This window comes from Mauremys reevesii, linkage group 6 (assembly GCF_016161935.1).
Source record: "Mauremys reevesii isolate NIE-2019 linkage group 6, ASM1616193v1, whole genome shotgun sequence".
In the NCBI taxonomy this organism is placed as follows: Eukaryota; Metazoa; Chordata; order Testudines; family Geoemydidae; genus Mauremys; species Mauremys reevesii.
In genome coordinates, this window is record NC_052628.1 from 4,773,361 (window position 1) to 4,799,699 (window position 26,339).

Genomic DNA, 26,339 nt, shown 5'->3' on the forward strand with positions numbered 1-26,339 from the left:
GATCTGCCCCTGCCCTTTCCCAGAATGGATGATGCCATGGAGACTAGGAGGTGCTGCCCCATCTCAGAGAGACACAGAGTCCAAGGCCAGCAGCAGCAGCAACCACCAGATCAGCTTGTCTGACCCCTGCTTAGCACAGGCCACCCAGCTCCCGGCACTTGAAATGAGACCAAAGTATTATAGCATACAGAAAGCCAGAGTATAGGAGGGACTGAGGCACAATAGCAGGGAAATGATGAAGTGAGATACACCCAGGTAATCCCGGCAAGTGCCTGCACCTACATGCTGCAGAGGAAGATGGGGGAGGAAAAAATCCAAGGTCACTGCCAGTCAGACCTGGAGGAAAATTGCGTCCCAACATATGGTGATCAGTTAGCACTGATCTGAGCACTGCCAAAAAGGCGACGAGTCCCAGCAGGCATTGCCTCATTCTCATGTGAACATTGGTGCCTTATTTCACTGTGGATATTGCCTTGTGGAGACAGGATCTGAGCAGGTGCTGCCCCATCTTGATCTGAGCCTCACCACAGAGATGATGGGTACCAGTGGGCACTGCCCCATCTCAGTCTGAGCTTTGCCAGGGAGGTGATAAGTCCTAGTGGATGTTCCCCATTGTGTGATTCAGTTTGAGTGTCACGAAGGATGTGACTACTGGACCCAGCTTGGAATGCTCTGCCTTGATCCTCTTGGTTACCCTGACATTGTATTGCAATCTTCGGTGGGCTGCCGCCTCCCCATATCTATTAAGAAAACCAGATTAGCTGCAATTTGCTCTACTTTATGCAAATGAGGTCAGGCCCATGGATTCCTTCCTTCCTAGCATGGTCATTTGCCTGCTATGATTTATATTCAGATCATTATGATGGAATGTTTATTTAGATTATAAGCAATTTGGGGTAGGGACTGTCTCTTTCTCTTTCTTCTGTTTATACAGTGTCTGGCACAATGGAGTCCTGGGCCATGACAGGCTGTGAGGAGCCACAATAATATAAATTATTAATAATAATAGTAGAGCTAAGTCTTTTTGTCTCAAAGCATCCGGCACATGGATATGCTGATACACACCCAGGAATCACTGAAATGCAGCCTGCTGAGGGGAAAGGCCTAATAGATGTTTGAAATAGATGCTGTTCAGTTAGACAGCATATTTATAACAGTTATGCTTCTTCTCACATACTCTGAAGGAGTTCACTGACATACCCAATCTATCTACTTTTATGGCCCCCACCACATCTGAGTGCCTGGCACTTTCTCTTTGTGTGCACTAGCTATAGTGACCGGATCATGTTCACCTACCTCTCTGAAAACCATATGCCCTCTTACCCATTCACTCTTTAAGAGCACTGTGCAATGAGATGAACTGCTCATAATTGTCCGACTGAGAGCGTCTCCATGACAGAACCTAAATTGATTTTGATTTTTTCTTCTCCACTGAACTGGAAAATCTAAGCAATTGGTGAAATGTGGGGGCTTTTGAATTGGGGAAACTATAAATACAGAGGAAGTTGGTTGCTATGAAACTGATTCAGTAAACACATACACAGAGTGAAAGGATAACTGCAAACATACAGCAACTTGCCTTTATGTAGTTACAAAATGAAACAAACATTCTAAACCATTTGGAAGCATTGCCTACAGGAGGAGCCTAGGCACAATTTTCAAATAATCAGCATCCTAATATAACCCACAGATTATTTTTCATTAGCATGTGGTTGAATATTAGACATTTCCCATCTCCATTCAGCTGTTGTTTTAAGCAGTTGTTGAGTATCAGCTGTGGAATGGAGTCTCTTCTGCTGAGGTCATCAGCCTATAATTAATAAGAGAGAATGATTATAATTAGCAGGCTTTTTTAAATTAAAAACCCCCTAATTTATTTCAAAAGAACAAAATTAGTGTTTGGTTGTGGCTTTTTAATCAGTTTCAGATCACACTTAAATTTAGTGGTAGTCCAATTACCAGATTGGGGCATGATCATTAATGTATCAGTAACATAGGAATTAGGAAACTTGGTATATGGGGAGGATAGAAATAGTTTTTCATTGTCCAGATGTAAAATGTTTATTGAATAACATGGAAGATATATGGTCCTCTTCCAAATGCTTTTCTCATACTAGAATCTGTAAACAGTTGTCCTTTTCCAGTGTTCAGCTTTCTTCCCTGTTTCTTCAAAATGGGCTTGTCTAATTCTTGTTCCAGCAACAGACAGAAGTATACAATATCAATGTGCATAAGTACATAGTGAGTAGCATGGTATAATATTGTGGCCTTACAAATGTGCCCTCTGCTCTGATAATATTTTATATCCACAAATCATATAACTAATTTATGCAAAATTTGCTCGTATTACTGCTACCCCATTCCTTCTCATACTTCTGCACCTGTTTGGTTCCCACCTCCACCGTTGCATTTTGTATTCACTACAATTGTGAGCTCTTTGTTGGAGGGACTGTCTTTTACTATACGTCTTGTACAGTGCTTAGCACGATGGAGCCTTGCCGTGGCTGGCACCTCTAGCCACTGATGTAATACAGATCATAATAATGGATAAAATGATAGGGAGCTACAAATGGTCAGAGAAGTGTAAAATACCTTGCAGAGTGTAATGGGATAGCGCACGTGTCCAGCAGTGCGCAAACTTTTCCAGTCACGCTCCCCCTTACCATTAATGGAATCTCTGCACGCCTGAGCCTCCCTTCCATTACTGGGGACGTATCTGGGGTGAAGGCGGAGCTGGGCCTGGAAGTGGAGCAGGACTGGGGGCTGAACAGGGCAGAGGCGGAGATGGTCTGGCGGCGGAGTGAGGCTGGAAGCATGGCGCTCACTCCTCACCCTTGTGGGGGCTGGGCCGGGCAGTGCCGCATGCCCTCTTCAACATTCCTTTGTGCCCCCCTAGGCATACCCCACAGTTTGGGGACCACTGCACTAGCCTTTCACTTCTAGAGTCCTGAGTTCAGATTCAGCCTTGGGCTACAGCTGAAAATCAGTTTGGAGTTCAAAGAAGGTGGAGATGGAGTGAGATCTATGAGGTCATGTAGTTTCGCTCTACCCTTGAACCCAAGGCCAATGCAGAATTGTCTGGCTAGACTGATCTCATTCTTGTCCCCGTTTTATATACTTCATAAAACCACCAAGCACTTTGGCATGCTTGGCAGTCTGTGCTCAAGAGAAGTTCAGGGCTGGAGTAGTATCGTTGCAGATGACAAGTGAGATGTGTTGGTAGAACTGTGAGCTGGAGAGGTAGTATGCATAGGACTTGCCTATTCTGTCTCCCAGTTCCTCACTTTCATTAACTTGTTTTTTAAAAGTAGTTTAAAAAGCCGGGGATACTGCAGTGATAGGCACCATGCAAATACATAGGTAAAGAAGGTACTCATGTGTTGAAGGACATAGATCACCAACTATTAATTAACCTGTCTGACATCAGCTAAAATCACCATGAGTCAAACATTAACAATTAAACTGTCATTAAGATTTAGAGAGACAAGGTGGGTAACGTAATATCTTTTATTTGACCAATAGCTATTGGTGAGAGAGACAAGCTTTCAAGCTTACCTCACCCACCTTGTCTTTCTAATATTCTGGGACCAACATGGCTAGAACAACACTGCATACATTAAGCTTTAGAGTTAACACCCCACTGACTTGAAGGCAGATATTTCAGGCCTCCCTTACACCTGTCGATTTGAAAGGCATCATTGCATTTGTTGACATTTTTAAGGTTGTCATCACTTTGTGCTTCATTTCCCCGTGTCTGAAATGGGAATAAGGATACTCTGGTTTGTGAAGTACTTTGAGAGCTGTGGATGAGAAGGTCTATAAGAGCTAATTTATTATTATGGTTATTTTTAGAAACATTTTTTAACGATGGCTCTAATCCTAGAGCACAATTTTGTGGCAAGAGGCGGATTGTTTAGAGGCAAATTCCCTGGCTTCTGAAAAAGGTTTCCATTGGCGTCCACTCCCTGTTGCCCAGCTTTTCTCTATCTGTCTTTTTTTAGAAAAGCAAAAATCTAATACCACGCACTGGAATTCTTTTCTGATGACAAACCATTCGTGGTGTGATTCTATGATTATGATGCCACCATGATATAAAACTAAAGTACTGCATTACATCTCTATTTTTCTGTTGTTTTGCTTATATGTATATTAGCCATCTGTTCCAGCAAGTATAACAGGCACAGGATTGTCAGAAGATTAGTTCATAGTATAAGAAAACATGTAGCACTTTAAGTTTTGGATATAGGTTATGATGATATTGTTTTATATTCTCATAATGCTTTTCAACTTACATATATTGGTACTGAAATGGAGCCAAATGGTTATTTGACACACAGCACTCCACTGTGTGTGTGTAACACTTCGGCTGAGGACATTCCAGCAAGCCTCTCTTATACCAAAATACCATGGCATTTTTAATATCCATGCACAGCAGACAGGCTCTCACTTTTTAAGACCTTGTCTGAAAGACCTCAAAATATATAAAGCAAATTGTATGGAACTCAGCTTACCTTTCATGTAAGGATAAAGGGCTGAATTGTCCCTAAATCAGAGATCCTTGGTGTTTCAAATCTGAGACTTAGATGAGTCAATAACTATCCCTCTGTCAGGTTGCATGTATATTAATAACTAGGGTACTGTAGGTAACAGACTCAATATATTTCATTTTTGATATGACAGGCCTGCTTCAGTATCTTCTGTCAAAGCAACTGTGTCACTTTGCATGAGAAGAATGTGAGCATTGCAAAATGAAGCTGAATCTTTGTGCCATCCAAAGATGTGAATGGCAACCACTGAATTGCAAAGAGTTGCAAAGCGCCCTATGTTTCTGTGAAGAACAGAAATCTAAAACAAATTGAGTGACAAATTGCTCCCTACACCTGATGTGGCTTGACCTTATAAATATGTTTTGATAGGAAACTCTACTTGCACAGAAACAGCTCCCCTTTTTCCAAATGTATTTCATAATCAAGTATTTTAACAGATCCTAGCTTTGGGGCTCGATCCTGTTCCCAGTGAAACCTGTGGAAGTTGTGCCATTGACTTCAGTGGGAGCAAGACCAGGCTTTGATATGAAAATATTGTAATGAAGTATGTGGTTTTAGATTTTTGCTTGAGAGAATATCATTGCCTGATGTGTACAAAATAAATGTACTTGCATCCTGATGAAAACTCAGAAGACTGATGGTTATTCATGATAGGAAAATCTGGGAAGTCTCCTTCACCAGCAGATGGCACTGGAGTTAACAATATGTGTTTCTAGAAAACATGTAAATAACTGGCCTAGCCTCTCTCAAGAAATGAAACAAGAAAGCAATTTTCTTGAAGAATTGAATTTTTGTTTGAAAATCAAAATTTGTACTCTTCTTGATGCCTAAAAAAATTACATAAATTAAATTATCCTTTTTTGGGGAAGAATTCATTCAACTCTTTGTACACTTCATCATGAAATATATATAAAAAACTTAATTTCTTATAGAATCTTGGAACTTTAAAAAAAAATCTCATCATTTCTGTACCCAGGCAAGTCTGCCTATTTTCCCTTCTTCTTTCACTCTCCACAAAGCTGAACTGAATTCAGTTATAATGGAGTAAATAGTGTAACTGGCTTTTGTGCTGCTGTTAATGTGTTTTGTGTTTAATATTATATATAATATAAACATGGTAAATATAATCTAGGGCATAATCCTGCGTTGGCCAACAAGAAATGGACAACATGGAATCTAACAGATCTTTTCCATCTTGAACATCTATGATTCTTGGTATCTGAAATTAGTTTGCCAGCCTTGCGTTCCATTTACTCTTTCCACCACACAGACAAGGTCATCTGTACCAGTGAGTGGGATCCTAACTAGAGTTACTGTTTGAACATATAGGCTGGGATAATGATGGCTTAACTTTTCTCCCATTAACTTCCAAAATAGTAGAGTTAGCAGAATGCTGAGTGCTTTTAAACATTCCACCCATACTGTATGTGGTGGCTAGACTACTGGAGCTATTGGATTTCTCACACCTTTCTCTTTTAATTCTCTGTTCTTTTTTTCCCTGAGGAATTAATAATCTCAGGTGCAGCTCTATCTTTACTTGGAATTTCCCACCAAAACATTGATTAGTACTCCCCATTTAACAGTGGTTTTGCCTTCAAACTTGTTAAGTTTTATTGTTCAACCACTGGTAATTTTATTCTGGTTGATCCTTCTTTATAAATCAGACCCCTGCTCCTAAGTCTAATGCAGCTTTTAAATTTCTGTACTATCCTATTCAGTCAGCATATTATTAGACAGAAGGTATATTTTCACTAGACAGACTTAGTTTGCCATAGATTTTAATGATAGCAGGTGAAGATTTGGGTTTTTTTTCCAGCAAGTTTATTTTCTTAAACAATACATTGCTGTGGAAATGAATATAACCAGCATTACTGGGGGGGACGGCTTTTAGTAACACACAATTTCTTATTTGTTAACAGTCAGGAGTGAAGCCCCATTGGTTTTAGGTTCTGTACAAACATCTAGAAATATATTTTCATATATTTGGTAGGCAAAGGATATAGGTAGTGTTAGGATTTGTTTGTCTTATACAATAAGTATTTCCAGCACGATTAACATCTGCAAAAATTCTTAAACATTTGCAAAATACATCATAGTAGGAAGACAAAGGTTTCAGAATTGAAAGTAATTTTCACATTTAATTACAATGCTGGATATTTTTTAAATATTTCCAGAAAACCTGAGTATGGAGTTCCAATAACTTTATACAGATTTGGAGAGGCTACAATACATTTCAGTTTATGGATAATATGTTCCTGTCAAATACGGCTGAGAAAATTCACTTGGTCTGCAGTGTACACAGGAAATCTCAACTTAAAAAAGAAAACATGTAACTATGCCTATGCTGTAGTGTGTGTATTCTAGATATAATACATATAATAATCCTTTGTCTTTAAGGCTTGATCTTTGAATCTGTCCTTATCAATTTCTTATACTTTTGTTAATTAATCATGGATATCAGTAGGACCACATGCCTGGACATTAAGTTGAGCATCTAAAATTAGGCATGTAGCTGGTGGACTAGGTTTCAGTAGCCTGTGGCATTCATTGAATAGACATCATAAGTGCAGGGAGTCTGCAGCAGTAAGTGACTGTAGATATGTGTATATCTCTGTATGTTTTATTGTATAGTTTTGTATGTATAGAAATAATTTGCTTTCCCTTTATTTGGTATATTTTTTCCAGTTACTACATTTCATAATGTTAGACAGTTCAATCTATGGCAGCCTGGATTTTAACTTGTGCCTAGCCTAGTTGTAGATAATAACATCTATAGATAGCTGGGGAAATGCTATGTTTTTTCTTTGTTACCTTTGTCAGCTATGACTGACTGTTTTGTATGGATCTAATGTTTCTTTTGTTTGATTTCTAACAGAGCTTAAATTGAAGATGGCATCGTGTCTGTACGAATGCCTTTGTGAGGCAGAACTTGAAAAATATTATCCTCAGTTTGTTGCCCTTGGCCTTCAGAAGATAGATGAACTAGCCAAGATTGCCATGAAAGATTATGCCAAACTAGGGGTCCATAACATGAGTGATCGCAAGCGCCTCTTTCAACTCATTAGAATCATCAAAATTATGCAGGAAGAAGAGGAAGGAGCAGGCACAACCAAGCAAGATTTTCAACCATGTGACCTCTACATCCAACCTCAGGTGACCAGGTCAGGTCCTCGTAGACAACTACATTTTGAGTCCCTCTTTGAGAAAAAGGATGGAACAGTTAAAGACTGTGAACTTGAATTGCAGAGTTTCTCTGATTTCTGTACTAACAAAGAGAAGGAAAGTTTGGTGGAAATGTTAGGACATGTTCTACCAGGGGACTCAGAGGACAATGAAATAACCAGAAGAGACATCCTGAATGTTCCTGGAACATGCTCGCAAAATGAACTGGACTGTCCTACAATATATTCATCAACTAATATTGCCCATCTGTTGGGGGATTCTGAAGCTCCCATCATACAGAGAGTGACTCATATTTCTGGGTATAATTATGGACTACCTCATTCTTGTATCAGGTAATAACTTTTATTTCACTATGTTTGGAGTTAACTGGCATAGTTAATCACTCCTTTAGGAGCTTAAAAAGGAAGATCTTCATAGACTCTAAATTAACATTATGTATAACTAGAATCAAACAATGCATAACTTCTACAAGGGTGATGGAAAATCCTGTGGGGAGGGAAACATTAATTAGCACTTGGGACTTTCCAACACTGATAAAAAAGATTCAGTTGAATTCACCAACTGCTATTTACCAGAATTGGCTAAGAATAAGCTTTAGTATCTTGCAGTGCTTATGCTTTCCTTTTGCCTTTGTTCTGGTCAGTTTCTCATATTTTTCAGTATAGCCATCTTGCATAATTAAAACTGTTTTTTCAGAAAATATTGCACTCCAAGCTGAATGCAAACTGTCACAAGTTTTCCCCAGTAAAAGTGATACACATTACAGTGGATATAGTTTTTTAACGGAACTCCCAAGGTATCACTTTTAAAAAGAATCTGGATAAATTTAATGTTTATGAAAATTAAGAACTAAGAGTATTGGCTTAGACTGGGCAGCGTGAAGGCAAGTACTGTATAAACATCACCTGCATGGAGACCAGCTGATGAACTTCCTTGCTGAGCTGCAGCACTCCCAAGTTAATCCAGTCATGGAACTCCCATGTTGCTCTGCCAATACACCTCCGCACTGAGTTACTGACCACCTCCATGCTGTTCCAATATAGGGCATTTCTTAAGTCTTGGGTATTTTATGATGTGCATAGATGAGACTAGAGGAAACCAACAAAGTCATTTTCATTTGTGAACTAAATCAGAATTTGAACCAGAGTCTCTAGAGGTAAAAATTTAGTGTGTATAATGCCCCTGTGTTTCTCAAAGAGCATTACACTTTACTGGAAATACATCTGAAAACCTGTTAGCATTTTCTCTTATTTTGCTTGGAATATTTCCATGCACACAAATCCAAATCAAAACCAAAAGCACCACATTATACAGAAGGTTTCTGAAAATACCTTTATGGGCTTGGCAGAGTCTACAACGACATGATGTTTATAAACTGCCCAAGACTGAGTCGCTGTCAAAAGCTAGTTTTACAGCTGTACTGCTGGAAAATGATGTGAAACATACTTTGGCATGGAGAATTTTTAATCCACATCATATTTAAATCTATTTTTCCTACTTATAAATGGATTTATGATAAAATTAAGTAATATTTATTAATATTGCCGTTTGTATTACTGTAATATTTAGAAGCCCTAGTCAGGGATCAGGACCACATTGTACTAGGTGTTATACAAACACAGAACAAAAAGACAGTCCCTGCCCCAAAGAGTTTATAGTCTAAGACAAGAGACAACAGATGGCTATAGATAGAGGAGTCCAAGGAAACAATGAGACAGTCTAGGTCAGCATGTTAGAGAGTTTTAAGGAGGGAGTGAAGGTAGATAATGAGGTGGCTTTGTGAATATTTACGGGGAGCTCCTCCAAAAGGTGAGGGGCATCACTGGAGAAAACAAAGGTACTTGTTTGAAAATCTAATAATGGGTAATGGAGGCTGCTGGCATCTTGGGCCAATCAGAAGTGGGAGTTTACATTTCAGCAGTGAATGAGAGAGAATAGGTTGAATGGGGCAAGGTACCAAAAGGCAAATATTACTACATTCTCAGCTATCAGGAACACTGTAGAATGATGTCATAAAACTAAGCATACAGAAACATAAATAGCTCTTGTTAATGTTTTTAAATGTTTTTCTCTTGCTCATAGCAAATGATTTGATGTTAATGTTAGCAGACAGGGTCACTTGTAAGTTTCTTCTGCCCCTATTGCCTCTGCCAGGCTCCCAATTGCCTTTCTTCTTTTGAAAATAATATAAAATATATTTCTATGCCTCCTGAGAACAGAATCATAATTGTTTAGATTTCCTATAAATCTGTCTTCAATGCCAAGTGCAGTACATGGAATTAAAACAGATACTTTCATCCAGTATAAAGTATATGTAATAAAATGTCTCTCAACAAGACAGAACTTCTGAAAATCCCATCTCTAACATCAATAAGGTCTCCATTAAGGCTTTGAGCATTCCTTTTCATCAATCCCTCACTAATTCTCCCTGCTTCCTCAACACCCAGAAAAAGCCTGGGAGAAGAGGTGATTCATTCATTGTGTCCTGAAAGTCACCAAATCCAGGCTCTGGTGAACTGAGCTGGGAAGTAAGTTCCAGAACCGGTGACCTTTCACTGAGAACATCTGGCCCCTAGCATCATCCTGGTTATACAGGGGGTTCCTGGTATACGTCTCCCCCTTATCCGTCATTTCGCGTATCTGTCGCTCATCAATAGGTGAATGTGTTCCGATTCACATCGGTTCCGATCCGCATATCCGTCACTTCACCTTTTGTGTGGCTTTTCTTTCGGTGTTTCCCCTGGCATTCAGGAGGCATTGGGAGGGACGAGGAGGAGCGGGGACGGGGTGCGTTCAAAGAAGGGGGCAGAACTGCACGGGAAGAAGCGGGGCGGGCCATTATTTTTTATGGGGAAAAATTCCCCGGTATCCGTTGTTTCAGTAACCATCGCTCTTTTCAGGAATGCCACCCGAATGTATACCAGGGACCCCCTGTATCAGGAGGGCACTTTTATCTCAAGCATGTCAGATGATCTCAACTGTAATGTTCTCTCAAGGGTGAAGAGATTTCCATTCAAATATAGAGACTGTAATCCTTATTCATGTGAGAAGTTCTACTGAGGAAAATTGATGGGAATACACGTTTGACTAAGAGCTATAGGATCAAGCCCTGTATTTGAATGGAAACCCCTTTTCCCCTTGAGAGAACAGCTCTTAACATTTATTTCTGAGCACTGTACTTTTAGATTAATCAAAACTGGCAATACAGTAGCATTGAAATCACAAGCCTATAGTCCAAATAAAAGTGGAAGAGCTGGTACAAATACCCTTGTTATATTGTTGTTTTTAATATAATGGAAGTCTAGTGCATGTTTGCTTTAAAGTTGTGCATTATAAGATTTTGAAAGAGCTTTTGGACATCAGGACAGAAATTTTACTTTCAGGTAAGGCACAGGTTCGATTAAAATGATAGTTACTGAGTCTAATTCACATTCAGAGCCAGGTGGAAAATCATTTTTCATTCGGCTGAAGAGTGCTTGAAAAATGGAAAATTGGAAATGACACACTTTATTTTAATGACAGCATCTTCCATACATCATATGTCAAGGTGCTTTACATAGTGAGTTAATCAGCTAGAGAAGAAATTACTTAGGGCTGATCTACACTGGGGGCGGGGGGTCGATCTAAGTTATGCAACTTCAGCTACGTGAATAACGTAGCTGAAGTCGACGTACTTAGATCAACTTACCGTGGTGTCTTCACCGCGGTGAGTTGACCGCTGTTGCTCCCCCGTCGACTCTGCCTGCGCCTCTTGCCGAGCTAGAGTACAGGAGTCAATGGGAGAGCGCTCGGAGGTCGACCCTCGCTGGATCGGTTGCTGCCCACCAATCTGGCGGGTAGCATAGCTATACCCTTAATGTCTCTTAGGGTGGTGGAAAGAGAGTTGAAGTAGACTTGGCAGGCAACACAACTGCCCTGATTATAGATTGTACCCCTCTCCTTCTTAGCTCTTCTTAGACTGAGCATTTCAGGTTACAGACAATGTCTCATGATTGGGTTATACAGCACCTTGCACATTGTGGGTGCTACTGTCCTACTACAACTAATTATTATGTGATAAGAATGTAAGGGTCAAAGAGAGATGAGTTCTAGCAACAACATAGGGATGGTAATGGGCAGATTTACAGCCAAGGGAAATGTGAGAGGAAAAGATAATTCAGAATCAAGTTTGACTGAGATTTATGGCCTTGGAAAAGAGCTGAGTCACCACCACATTCAGACAGTTTGTGCTAGAACAAACTGTCTGAATGTGGCGGTGGCTCAGCGTATGTGAACAAAGCCTCATCATGGATTTATCGGTTTTGAGGAACTGGATTGAAAGAAGGGGAATTATTGAAGTTAGATGTGATGCCTACAAACATTATCCATCAGAATCATCCTTTTTTTTTTTTTTTAGTTTAGAATTTGAGCAACTCTTGGTGTTTCTTCCCTCCCCTCCAATTATAAAAGACCATCTTTGTCTCTTGAAGCGAAAGCTTTCGCCATTGAAAAGTGAATTTCCAGAAGAGCAGCAGAGACCTATTTTGAACCTCTGCTCCACCATGGCTTTGCCAGTGTCACCCACCTTTGGGGTCACTAAGGTGGTGGAAGTGAAATGTACGCTTTAGCCATGCTTAAGCTTGGCAATGCGCCATTTAACAAGTTGCTTGGCTGGTCTCAGGCTTCACTGATTTTTGGTACTGGGAAAGCTATGATGGAGAAATTGGAGAGGGTCCAGAGAAGAGCAACAAGAATGATTAAAGGTCTAGAGAACATGACCTATGAAGGAAGGCTGAAAGAACTGGGTTTGTTTAGTTTGGAATAGAGAAGACAGAGGGGACATGATAGCAGTTTTCAGGTATCTAAAAGGGTGTCATAAGGAGGAGGGAGAAAACTTGTTCACCTTAGCCTCTAAGGATAGAACAAGAAGCAATGGGCTGAATCTGCAGCAAGGGAGGTTTAGGCTGGACATTAGGAAAAAGTTCCTAACTGTCAGGGTGGTTAAACACTGGAATAAATTGCCTAGGGAGGTTGTGGAATCTCCATCTCTGGAGATATTTAAGAGTAGCTTAGATAAATGTCTGTCAGGGATGGTCTAGACAGTATTTGGTCCTGCCATGAGGGCAGGGGACTGGACTCGATGACCTCTCGAGGTCCCTTCCAGTCCTTGAATCTAGGTTATATCTGAATTATGGGAGTGTGACAGATATTAGAGATGTGGGAGAAGGAGCTTCTTACCAACTAATCAGACTTCAATCTCTGAAGCACTGAGTAATAGAAAGTTATGGTGTAGCCACAAGCTGACAAAGTAGAGACGCAGGCCAATGGAAAAGAGAAGGATTAGCGGGTATGTTGAAAGATATATAACGTTGGATGCCAACCACACAAAAGTTGTGTTCTCAGCTGAAACCAGCAGTGAGACAAGAAAGAGTGCTAAAGGAAGAAGCTTGTGGTATTCCACAGAGAAGGGGGTAGTGGGAAGGTGTAAGCCTCTACCCAAAATGAAAAGGAATGATTAGAAGAAGAGGATTCAGGCCAGGAGAAGAGACTGCAAGAGCCACAGGTTTCTTAATGAAAGTATTCAAGAAGGACAAAGAGAGACCAATATTCATGAAAGCTGTGTGGAGATCTATTAAGAGAGCTGGGTCCATTATATGAGGCAAAGAATATGTCATCACCTGGGGCAGGGCAATCTTATTATGAAAAAGTCCAAAGAAATTCCTGGTCAGAACAATCTCCAGAAAATGGGATCTTACGTTATTTTGGATCATCGGTGTGTGGACACCCGAAGTTATGCTGGGTCAGCAATAGGCTCAGAATTACAAGGGAAATAGATATAAAAAAAAAATCAGTGCTGTCACTTTAACAAAAGTACCCACAAGAATTGCATCCCCGCTTTTAAGAGAAACAATAGACGCTTTCACATATATCAGTGGTCCCCAATGTGGTGCCTGCAGGCGCCAGGGCGCCCACCGGGGCATTTATGTGCACTCGCCTAGTGCCCAGCAGGGGAGAGAAGCTGCAGCCCCGTGCCTGCCAGGGACAGAGAACTCCGGGGCTGCAGGCTGTGGGCGCTGGTGTTCTCGGTCCCTGGCAGGCACGGGGCCGCGGCTTAAGCCGGAGAGAAGCTGTGGCCTCGCACCTGCCAGGGACAGAGAACTCCGGGGCTGCGGGCGCCGGTGTTCTCGGTCCCTGGGAGGCGAGGGGCTGCGGCTTCTCTCCGGCTTCTCCGGGGCTGCAGGCTGCAGGTGCCGGTGTTCTCTGTCCCCGGCAGGTGCAGGGCCCGTCTAGTGCCCAGCAAGGGAGAGAAGCCGGGGCCCCGCGCCTGCTGGGGACAGATTACTCCGAGGCTGCAGGCTGCGGGCACCATGTTCTCTGTCCTCCCAGCTTCTCTCCAGCTTCTCTCCGCACTGCCCAGAACTGGCACCAAACAAAAACACAAAAAAAAACCGCTCCGACTCTGCAGAATGGACAGAATGCCACCCCGGAGCACGTGCTGCCCCAGGCACGTGCTTGTTCCGCTGGTGCCTGGAGCCGGCCCTGTATGTGAGTAATTGTTGGCGCCCGCCACACTCTTCTGAAAACATGAATGTGCTACTGGCCACAGAAAGATTGGGGACCACTGACATATATAATATCCAATTCTTGGAGATCTTTCAAAATGAGAGGAACAGGGCTAGCTTCACTAAACAGTAACCGCTAAAAGTTGAGTTTATGGCCAAGGCCATGGATACTTTGAATTGTCTAGCATCCTCTTTTTTAAGCACAGATTTGTGATCCTGTGTTCTAGATCTAGTACCTCTGAGAAGGAGATGCCGTGGACAGAGACTGACAAAATCCGAGTGTGTGTCAGAAAACGCCCGCTGGGCCTGAGAGAGGAGCGGCGGGGAGAAGTTAATATCATCAGAGTGGAAGATAAAGAAACTCTTCTTCTCCATGAGAAGAAGGAGGCAGTCGATCTTACCCAGTACATTCTGCAGGTAATGTGAGCGTGTTTTGCTCTTAAAACCCCTTTCCGTTTATAATACGTAGGAGTACTGTGCTAGCTGCCTGAGTGGTGGAGCGACAGTGTAATGCATTAACAGTCAAGTGAGAGATGAAAACAGGCTTGGGATTTCAATAATAAAAATAAAAAAAGACCTTTCTTTCTTTTTCACATTGAACACAGAAGTCTGGGTTCTTCTCTCACTTACCCCGTGTAAATCCATTGGAATTACTCTTGATTTACACCCATGTGTGAGAGGAGGAGCGAGCCCAGAATTGTAATCCCCAATAAACACCTTTTTTCCCTAAAAACTATCATTTGCTCCCTGTCTGCCTTGCTCCTCAAAAAATGAACATGCTTTTTCTGCTCCCTGGGTGCCAAAAGAGGACCCTCTGCCAAAAGCAGGGTTAGAATGCAGTTGCCTGCTGAGTTCCCTATTGCCCCTTTCCACAGGACTTCCGTGCAGTAGTTCTATTGTAATGAGTCTCACACGTCTTCTGCTTCTTTCCTAGTTTTCCCTCACGCCAGAGTCAAATGCTTTTCCAAGTGCAGTTCTCATTTGGTCTTTGTTTCTAAATCCTGGGTACCTTCTGCTGCCATAGTTCAAATTCTCATTCTGACTGACAGCACCAGGAACAGAACTGATTTCTAGAGAGCAGCAAGCTATCCTGACCGAGTGTGTGTTATTTTTATAATCCGAGGACTGGCAACAACTGGACAGGGTAGTAAAATTAAATTTGCCAACTCTCTCAGGCATCGTTCATATAACACCTTTTACAGTCCGATACATGCTGTAATTCCACTCCCTCAGTCGCCACGTAGCTAGCTATCTTAGGTGCTATATAAATGCCTATCACCTTGGCATCTAAATGCTGAAATAAATCTCCCCAACTAAATTATATTCTGGCAATACTGTCAAAACAAATCTTGCTATAAAGCATTGTAGTGCAAGCAGAAATATGCCACGGCCTTACTGAAACTGATTTCGATTTGCATATATGTTAGTGTGGATCATTTATGCATAATTCATGTAGTCATCAGTTCTGCAACTCTTCTGTTCGAGATTGCCCAGTGCTGTTTTGTTTGCACTGTACTGAAGTATAATGTTATAGACGCTGTCCTACTGGGGCCCTCACTGAAATGAGATGTGTATCTTCTAAAGCTACCCCAATACACAAAATTTAAAATCTGTAAGGGGCTGATCCAAAGTCCACTTAAATCAACAAATATCTTTTCATGGACTTCAGTGGGCTTTGGATCCGGCTCTAAGTGCAGGAGTTCTGCTTCTCAGCTAGTAAAATCCAGCTTTGCATGTGAATGGTTTGATCCTCTCCAGCACAAAGCATTTTAAGTGTGTGGAATAGATCACAATGGATCGATGACCTGATTTTGATCCTCTCTACTATATAACCATACTGTGTTGCTGTGGGTTGGTTCATTTCAGGAATAGATTCATTTTCTTTTTAAGTTACTGTCGTGCTTTTGTTTCTTGGCTGCTGTACATTCTGCTTGAAGATGATGGGGCAGAGAGACACAGAATCTTAATTTTCTACTCGCGTATTCTATTTCTTGGTGGGTTGTGGCTGCATGCGGCTGAAAAGTGAGCTTTACTTGGTCACTTAGGACCAGCTCCAAAGCCTCCTGAAGTCAATGGAAAGACTTCGGTTGACTTTAGTTAGCTTTGGATCAGGCCCATAGCATGTGCTACACATTATGGGGTAAAGGAGAACTGAGAGAAATTTCTTTTCGTGTAAAAAATCACATTTTTTTTTCAGCATGTTTTTTATTTTGATGAAGTCTTTGGGGAGGCATGTACCAATCAGGATGTGTATATGAAGACTGCTCACCCCCTCATTCAGCACATTTTTAACGGGTAGGGAGCCATTGCTTGCATTTATTCCTTTTAGTTTTCATTTTTCATGTAAGACTTTGGTGTAACTTTTAAGTTTTCTCTAAAAACCATTAATTTCACCTTTTCAGCTTACCCTGTTTTTTTTTTGTGTGTGTGTGTGTGTGTGTGTGTACGCACACACAAAATATAGAAAAATGTCTGTGTATACAATTTTGACAAACTAAGGGCCTGGCCCTGCAGTCCTTGTTCAGGCAAAACTCCCCTTGTGGTCAGTGGAAGATTTGTCTGCAGAAGGAGTGCACAATCTGACACCACGGATTACTGGGGAGGCAGTTTGGTCTAGCTAGAACAAGAGATTCAGTGTCAGGATTCCAGGATCCTAATTCTCTGCTCTAACAGACTTTCTTGTGATTTAGAACTCAGTTGCTCAGTTTACCCATCTGTAAAAGAGAAATAAAACACCTTTGTGAGAATGTTTGTAAAGCACTTTGAGATATATGTATACAGTTCACAGTAGTATAAAGGAATTATACACTTTATCAATAAAACTGTGGTTTATCTTTATTTTATTTACTTATTTCTATTTAGAGAGAATTATAATATACCTTCTGGTTAATGGAAAAATCAGGGTGGTTTTACATGTATAATTGTATTTGAGTACAGAGAACAGCAAGCCTGAATAAGTCATAATTTCATTTTGATCTCTTGATGGAAAGGAATTACATGTCTAGACTGGAAAATGAACAAGATGAAGCTTTCTGTTATCAAGAAGCTCCAAGTGTCATCACCTGGGCCAGAAATTTTATCACCAGTGTTCTCATTGTTGGGTTTACAGGAATCAGGCCCTTGGGGAAAGGGAAGGGAAATCTAAGATGGGAGGATAACTTGCTCTGTAGTCACTGAGAATTAGTTTGCATTTTCTGGACTTTGTTCATGTAAGGTTAAAGTGATACACCCATAGACAAAAATATAGCAACTGAGAGTAAACTGAGGTAAGCAAACTTCAACATGCAAAGTGTAGTGCTGGGGTTGTTACGCTTTTTTCACTGAGTGGACCATATGTTAATATGCAAGTGGCTTCATGGACACCCTACTCCTTGCTTTCATAATCATGCAGACTTGCTCTCCTTCAATTCACAGTCAGTCCTTTCCCCCACTCATGATCACATAACATCCCTGTGGTAGCTACAGTTTTTTACGTGGAAAAGTAATACCGCAAAAGTAGTTAATGCATTTTTAGCTTCTTTTAATGTGGTTTTAGCACCTGGAACCAAGGACTAGAGTCAGCACTGTGTCTCTACCCCGCTATCCACAGAACACAATTTGAGGATCTCTGATATAACAATGTATTTTTCAGGATCTCAGATGGCTATGAAGGATAAAATCCCATCGCTGAGGGTCAGCAGTGTGTGTAGATATTAATATTGCAGAATCTCTTTTAATAGACCTCAATGGATCAGATGTAGTACTAAAAATAAACATTGTCTTTACAGCGGCAACGCCACTTGCTTTGCATATGGACAGACTGGTGCTGGCAAGACTTACACTATGATAGGGAGTCACCAGAACCCAGGACTCTATGCACTGGCTGCTAAAGACATCTTTAGACAACTAGAGGCATCCCAGTCAAGGAGAGAGCTCTGTGTATGGATCAGTTTTTATGAGATCTACTGTGGACAGCTTTACGACCTGCTAAATGGAAGGAGAAGGTATTTAAGTAAGAGACACATTGCTGTGAAAAAAGGATGATACATCAGTTGTTATTTTTCTAATAAGTGAAATTGATTTAAATGGAGCTATTTATGGAGTAAGGTATTGCTCAATGTGAGTAAACATAGTAGAATCTGGCTCTAAATTTTGTAGCATCTATAGACACTCCCCCTTTGTGTTATTTCTACAGGAATAAAATAAAGCAAAGACACAAATCTGAGGGATGAGCTCTGTATTAGATACGCTCTGCCAGGCTTCACCCCTTGTGATGAAGTTCTTCACGCAGCGCACAGTCAACTTGTGGAACTCCTTACCTGAGGAGGTTGTGAAGGCCAGGACTATAACAATGTTTAAAAGGGGACTGGATAAATTCATGGTGGCTAAGTCCATAAATGGCTATTAGCCAGAATGGGTAAGAATGGTGTCCCTAGCCTCTGTTCGTCAGAGGATGGAGATGGATGGCAGGAGAGAGATCACTTGATCATTGCCTGTTAGGTTCACTCCCTCTGGGGCACCTGGCATTGGCCACTGTCGGTAGACAGATACTGGGCTAGATGGACCTTTGGTCTGACCTGGTACGGCCTTTCTTATGTTCTTATGAATAGTGACAAGACAGGATCATGTGGCACAGTCACATTAGCTTTTCACCTTTCTTTAGCAAGGTAACCTGAGATTGAATTGGAATTTTACACACTCTAGGAACAGTTGAGTAGCACAGAGCAGTTGAAAAGAAGCAGAATGAATTATTGATAGGAGTCCCATAGGAAGGAAAAAATGCAACCTTCTCTCAACCCTGGCAGTGCAGTGGGGCCCCTGACTCCCCTAAGATGGCTGTTTACTAATCTCTTTTCTGAAGAGGGTGTGACTTGGAGTGCAGACATTAATAATTCTGTAGCAAATGTATCTAGGTCAGTACAGTGGCACTAAACCCAAGGAAAATCAAAAGAACTCAAGATGTTCCTCAGATTAAAAAACTTACCCGACCAAAAATATCTAAACCCAACAAAGCAAGATAACATTCAGTCTAAATCCTGCTGAACAATAAAACCATCCTGCCAGGCTTTTAACTTTCATCTGGAACCAGTGGGGCTCTGGAGGGGAGCGCACTTTGAGAGCATGTTGCAATGCTTAGCAAAAAGGCTTTCTTGTGCTTAGGAGAGTCCGTGCCTTATCATGAGGCAAGCACGTTTCTCTGTGTTGTCTCTCCTGCAGCCCTTTTTAAAGGCCTTCTTGATGTTGAGCTATAGTCCATAGGGCTGTGGAAGTTCTTTTTCCTTGGACGTAAGCCAACCAGTTAGTATTGCCAACTATACCATAACATTCACTTCTCTGTAATTTGTAGCAGAGAGTCACTCATGTACTCTGATTCTGCAGCTGTCGGATCTGCTGCAGAATCCAGCTATTGCCTCAGAACTATGTTCCAGAACCTAAGCTGTCATTAAATGGATATTTGAGCCTTCGTGGTTGTGAAGATAACTTTGAAAACATGAATTGAGTGTAAGTGATGCAATGTGATCTTCCTGAGCCTGGAGACAGCCTGAAATAAAAGCTCTCAGAGAGGTGTGAACTCTGAAATCTAAAGATGACAATTTAAATGCCATCATTAACTATTTGAGTGCTGATCATCTTAGCAGGAACATCCAGCTAATAAACACTTCCAGTGTCCCTTTAACAGTGAAATTTGAAAAGTATATATTATACATGCCAAGTGGTAGATTAATGACAACCTGATTTGTAGCCTTGCTAGTCACTCCTTGCAGTACTTCTCTGTAGCAGTAGTTCTCAAACTGTGGGGCACGCCCCCCGGAGGAACATTCAGGGAGGCACGTGGCAGGGCCGGGGCCAGCCCCCATGGGGGGCGGAGAGGGAGTGCCACACTTCCAGGTGCGTGGCAGGGCCGGGGGCAGGGAGGGAGTGCCACGCTTTCAGACCTGCTGCACCCCCAGTCCAGCACTGCCTCCAATCCTGTTCAACCCCCAGTCCTTCTCCGCCTCCAGACCCAGCTCTGCCCTCACTTCCTGTCTGCTCCCAGCCCAGCTCCAGCCACAGGTCCATTCCACCCCCTGCTCCGGCCCCAGCCCAGCTCTGCCCCCATTTCCTCTCTGACACCAGCCGCAGCACCTCTCCCATTCCCACTTCTGTGTCCCACCTCTGCCTTCAGCCCAAGCTTCACTGCTGAGAAAGCCTTGGCTGTGTAGTCATGGGGGGGGGGGGAGGGGCACAGACAAATTCTATTACTAGTAAAGAGGGGGCGCGACTGAAAAAGTTTGAGCACCACTACTCTATACACTCTATACCACTACACTGAGATGTAGAGAGAATCATTACTACTGTATAAGACTTTCTTCAGAATGACCCTTTTCTACTAAGCCCTGTTGTTTCCTCTGCAGACTTTTTGCAAGAGAAGATAGTAAGCATGTTGTACAAATAGTTGGCCTGCGTGAGGTTCAAGTGGATACCGTAGACCTACTATTAGAGGTAATTTGATTGTCAATGCTTATTTCATCTTCTAAAGCCCCCGTTGCACTAACTCATCACACAGGTTACAGTGGAGTGGAGAAGGTCATTTCCGGCATACGCAGGTGTTCCTGCTCCAGGTTGTATAATGTACACATGTGCATTCCGTTATGTGGCTCCAAAAGAGCATCAGAACAACTTTGAACAGCTTGGTGGCCACAGCAGAGCATGAAGGAACACTTTCAAAACTGCCTTTAATGAATGAGCTCATGTGCTGCTCAGACAAGTTACGGTGACGCACATCAAAAGCTGACTTGGAGCTGTCACTGCTACAGCCACACCTCTGGTGGGAGATCTTTGCCAAGAGGTTGAATGAACCACCCAAGAAATGACAACATCTCAGCAAAACGAACCCTGAAATATCTTAAAATATAAAAAAAAGGCTATGTCCATATTTGCAGAAGAGAGGTATGAAATATTTTTGCAATAACCTTACATCACTAAAAAGAGTTCCAAAAGAAAAATGTAAGTAAACTTTACAAACGGGCATGCACTGCATTTGACAAACAAGTCAAGACATGGATGGCTGATCTGAAAAGTTTATAGTCTAAGTTGGACACGGCACAACAAGTGAAGGCAACAAAATGTCAGAAATAGCGAGGAGTGAGGGACAGGATTACATCAATAAGATCACGTGGTTGCTTAGTTTATTTTTCACTTACCTTCATGGTTCCAGGTTTTTCTCCAAAGAGGCCTTCTCTGGCTCCTACAGTTCTTTCGTTTTATCTCTTCCTTCTGTCTTCTGGGTAGTTTGATGGTTTTTGTGTAAATCTGAAAGTTAAATAAAGTTGAATTAGAAATTATAAAATATGATGGAAAAACCACGTGGAGTAACAAACTGTGCTGGCTGGCAGCTGCTTTTTAAAGCTAACTTTTTTCTTTCGATAAACTGCTGATACTCAGCACAAGCAGCACTTCAGTCTTCTTACTCCCTTACTCAGCTGAGTAAGACATGGACACAGTCTAGTTCGCTACTGTGTCCTGTACTGAGCAAGCTGGTCCTGAGTCCAACTGCCATCAGACTTGGATTTTGTGTAGTTTAATTTTTGCTCAGTAAGGAATTGAAAACTATTACCTGATAGTGTAGTTGACTTATTGTTTAAGACTTGGGACAATATTGTTCATTTATATACCACTCGACGGACACTGTCTTCTGGAGTTTTGTTTTTCCATTAACTCTAAACACAGGATATGCTGGAGACATTTCTGCAAATTTGAGTGCAGATCTGATATACAGTAGATTAATACATTCCTCTAGATTATCACATCCTGCCCACAGAAGAGTTATTACATGGTTTGTAAAAAGCAACAAAGAGTCCTGTGGCACCTTAAAGACTAACAGATGTATTGGAGCATAAGCTTTCGTGGGTGACTCTCTGTTGCTTTTTACAGATCCAGACTAACACAGCTACCCCTCTGATACATTACATGGTTTTGTTCTCACAGATATCTTGGCAAAACAGCTCATATCATATTGTTCATGGGCTCTTTTGAATACAGAAAGAGCCTTTGGACTGATTTGATGCTCTTGAATAGCATGCTACCAAATGTATTAGAAGAGTCTTCAATGCATGCCTCATGATTATTCATCATTTACTGATGCATTGGCCTCTCTTCACAAACTCTCCCTGAATTTAGCTCTGGTTTAACAAATATTCAGGAGCTATAGCAGCCAGCTAGATTGCTGATCAAGAGTGGACATCCAGTAGAAGGCATGAATACTGTATATTTGTATCTAGAGTGTCTTGATTTTACTAGGTTAACATTTTATTGTATTCTTATTGTTCCAAAAACTATAATATAGACTCTGTTTTGTTTCCTTGTGATGCCCATGGTTGGTGGGCTCGCTGAAGCAATCTTTAAAAGCAGCAAAGAGTCCTGTGGCACCTTATAGACTAACAGACATATAGGAGCATAAAGGCTTTGAAAACCAGTTTCATGAAGCAATCTTGTGACTCTTCAGAGATTTGGGACAGAGACTTGACCAGAGTTATAGGCCTGAAGGTCCCTTAACCCATCTTCCACCTCACGCCTTGTTCTGTTCTTGGTAGTTAAGTCTGAGTGTAATTGATCACGTCAGCCTTGCTGCTTGCTTTGGCACTGTTTCATTTGCTCCTGGGTACAGAGATGGATGAATGGATTGGCACTTGGTGTCACACTACATTACATGCATCTTAGATTTCTGGCTGACTAAACCTTTTGATGAGATTAGAACATGCATGTTTAAAAAAATCATCCTGCTCATGAGTTCTCAACGGTAACCTCTGAAGCCTCATTTTGTTCTTTTCATTTCCACCAGACATTTATTCCACGTGATTTTGTATTGTAGTAATTTAACAGTAGGAATGGAAGTTCAATACACTGACATTCTTATGGATGGTCTCACTTTATAAACCCTTTGTCAGCTGCACTGAATACCAGTACGTGGGGCTCTGAATCAATGTGCGATATGAATAGTGTGCATGTTTTATATGTACAATTTACCTTTGTTTTGTCCTGTTTGTTTTCCAGGTAATTTTGAAGGGTGGGAAGGAGCGTAGCACTGGGGCGACTGGAGTCAACTCAGATTCCTCCCGTTCTCATGCTATCATCCAGATTCAGATTAAAGACTCTGCAAACAGAACGTTTGGGAGGTGAGGTTAGAAGCTGACTTATTGAATTTGATAGAGATATTTCAATTTCATCCTGTTGGCTTTAAATGAGACCATGCACATCTGCAATGGCAGAACAGCCATAGATGGTTAGTGAGTGGTAGTGAAGAAGTCAAGTGCAAGGACAGTCAGGATGCAAGCTGTGATTTGAAGGTGCGTTTGCTGAGCTCCTGGGCTGTGTAGAACGGTGACCCAGTACCAGAGGCCCTTACTGAATGGCCATTGGTTGCAGCAGTAAGTGGGTATCCTTCCCACCTAGTCAGAGAAAAGATGCTCAGCTGCTTATTATTATTTTTACATGTCTAAAAATGTGGTAGGCACCTTCCAAACAAGTAAGATAAAATCTTTATCCCAAAGAGCTTATTCTAAATGTAAGACACGAGAGCAAGTCTGAGCAACAACTAATTGGGAGGGTGGGGGAAGAAGGAGGGAGGAAGAGTCCATAAGATTACAAAAAGAAGGATATGTGGTTATGTAGGTGTGCCAGGTTTTTAGTTACTGAAGGACTGATGAAGCTGGGAGGGATGCAGGTGATCGGAGAGGATGGGGATATTGTGGAAGAAGAGGGGGAGAGGGAGAAATTACAGATCGGTAGAATAGCTAACAGCCAAAGAGGAAAGTTAGGGAAGACTATGAGAACAAATGGAGATCTTGAGGGAAGAAAGAGCAGCAGGAACGTGGCTCTGAAACCATCTGACAATTCAGTGCATCAGTTACTAACCTTTAATTCGCTTTATAAACTGCACTGCATTTCTATTTGATTAGGACAGACAACACTGGAATGAAACATCTGTCTTAGCTGGAAGGAGACCCAAAAAGTTATTCTTTTTTAAGTAATCTGTGTTCTCTCTCAAATTACTGCCATTGTGATCATCTAGAGATGGGAATGTGTTACACTTGAAATAGCTGTTCCATTAAACCGTGGAGCACTCTCATCACAAGTAATTAGACTTCCTGTTATGACTGTCTGTTACAGTGCCAGAATGCTCTGACTCTGTTCCAGTAGCTGCTGGCATTTCATTACTGTGAGAACATAAGAACATAAGAACATAAAAGAAGCAGTGAGAGATAAAAAGACTTCCTTTAAAAAGTGGAAGTCAAATCCCAGTGAGGCAAAAAAAGGAGGCACAAACACTGCCAACTTAAGTGTAAGAGTAGAAAAGCCAAGAAAGAGCAGTTGAAAAAAAAGCTTATAAACTCAAAAAAAAGGTAATAAAATTTTTTTTTTTTCAGAAGCCAGGAGCCTGCTAGCAAACAGTGGGCCCCCCTTGGCTTGAAAATACAAAGGAAAAAAAAAGATGATAAAGTCATTGATGAAGAACTAAATGGATTTTCTATTTTTTCTTTCTTTTCTTCAGAGAGGATGAGAGATTCCTGAGAGGAGATTGGCTTTTTGTAGCTGACAAATGAGGACTGACTGAGATTGAAGTGTCAAAAGAGGGAGGTGGAGGAGGATGATGGACTCATTCACAACACAAGTCCGGGAACATTACCAAGTCACAAAGAGAGAGTTGAGAGAACAAAATGTGAAAAAACGGAACTATTAAGGTTTGTAACCTGTAACCAAAGGTTTTTAAACCCATTCGTACCAGTTATGAAATAAAATGATGTATAAATAAAAAAAAAATTTAAAAAGGTGATGCAGGGGCCACTAGTGACTAAAGAGTCTAAAGTCCGTAAAGTTACAAAATAAATTAGTTGATACAATAAAAAAATATAAAAGAATAAATAAATAAAAAATATAAAAAAACATAAACTCTTGATGGTTTCTGTAAGTAAAGAGAAATGGTCTCTTATACTAATCTTTGAGAGTTCTAACAACAATCAACAAACATGTGGACAAGGGGACATACTTGACATTAGTGTACTTAGATTTCCTTTGTCCCTTCCAAAGGCTCAGGCTCTTACGTTGCTGTGGATAAAAAGGGAAAAGGAAGTCCTTTCAATGGGATAGAACTGGTTAAGAAACAAGGAACAAAGGAAAAATAAATTTTAATTAAATTCTCAGAATGGAGTAGGGTATGGTGGGGGTCAGTCCTAGTCCAATCCTATTCATCCAGTTCATAAATGATCTGGAGAAAGGGAAAAAGGAGTGAGGCAGGTAAACAGTGAGATGACAAAAGACACAGAGATATAGTTAAGAGAAGAGAAGAAGAAGACCAAAAAAAAGAAGAGAGAAACTAAAAGATTGTGCAAAAACAAAAAAAACAAAAAAAAAATGAAAAAAAATAAAATAAAAAGTAAAATAAAAATAAAAAAAAAAAATAAATACACACAACATACATGAATTACTGGGGGCTATTAAGCTAAGTCAGCTAAAAAAGATCTTGGCGTTATCTTGGGATAGTTCTCTGAAGATGCCTGTGGACGTCCAAAAGAAGCAAAAAAAAAGCAAAAAGGATGTTGGGAATCATTAAAGAATAATAGAGAATAGATATTATATATATTATTATATAATATATATATATATATAACGCCCCACATCTCGACTACTGTGTACAGATGTAAAAACTCCAAAAAAAAAGAAAATCTTCAGAAAGAAAGACAGAAAAGAGAGGGAGAAATGATTAGGGGTTAGAGAGAAAGATTAAAGAGGCTAGAGATCTTAAGGGGGAGAAAAAGAAGAAAGAGGAGAAATAGGGGGGGGGTATAAAGAGGTATATAAAAAAATCATGAGTGGAGAAGGAGGAGTGGGAGAGTTATTTACTTATTCCCATAATACAAGAAAATGAAATCATTCAAATGAAATTAATAGGCAGCAGGTTTAAAAAAAAAAAAAAAAAAGAACTTCTCTTCTTCTTGGAACTCTTTTGGAACTCCTTACGTGGGAGGTTTGGGAAGGCTAAGACTATAACAATGTTAAAAATGACTGGAAAATGACTGGCTAAATCCATAAATGGCTAGCTAGCCAATGG

The 26,339-nt window shown here is 41.0% G+C and overlaps 1 protein-coding gene and 1 long non-coding RNA gene across 4 annotated transcripts in view; one reads left to right on the forward strand and one right to left on the reverse strand.

Moving 5' to 3' along the window:
- Positions 1 to 26,339, forward strand: part of KIF24 (kinesin family member 24) — a 46,790-nt gene that overhangs the window by 496 nt on the left and 19,955 nt on the right. For all 3 annotated transcript variants that reach the window (XM_039545714.1, XM_039545712.1, XM_039545713.1), the window contains exons 2-7: positions 7,423 to 8,062; positions 14,500 to 14,689; positions 16,470 to 16,567; positions 18,040 to 18,255; positions 20,647 to 20,734; positions 23,285 to 23,406. In XM_039545714.1, the coding sequence (XP_039401648.1) occupies positions 7,437 to 8,062; positions 14,500 to 14,689; positions 16,470 to 16,567; positions 18,040 to 18,255; positions 20,647 to 20,734; positions 23,285 to 23,406 (1,340 nt within the window). In that variant the 5' untranslated portion in view covers positions 7,423 to 7,436. The remainder of the gene's footprint in view (positions 1 to 7,422; positions 8,063 to 14,499; positions 14,690 to 16,469; positions 16,568 to 18,039; positions 18,256 to 20,646; positions 20,735 to 23,284; positions 23,407 to 26,339) is intronic.
- Positions 1,763 to 23,380, reverse strand: LOC120408599. The gene is made up of 3 exons (XR_005600814.1): positions 23,258 to 23,380; positions 21,436 to 21,544; positions 1,763 to 1,810 (listed from the first exon to the last, which is right to left on the reverse strand). It is a non-coding gene; the product is annotated as an uncharacterized LOC120408599 (long non-coding RNA).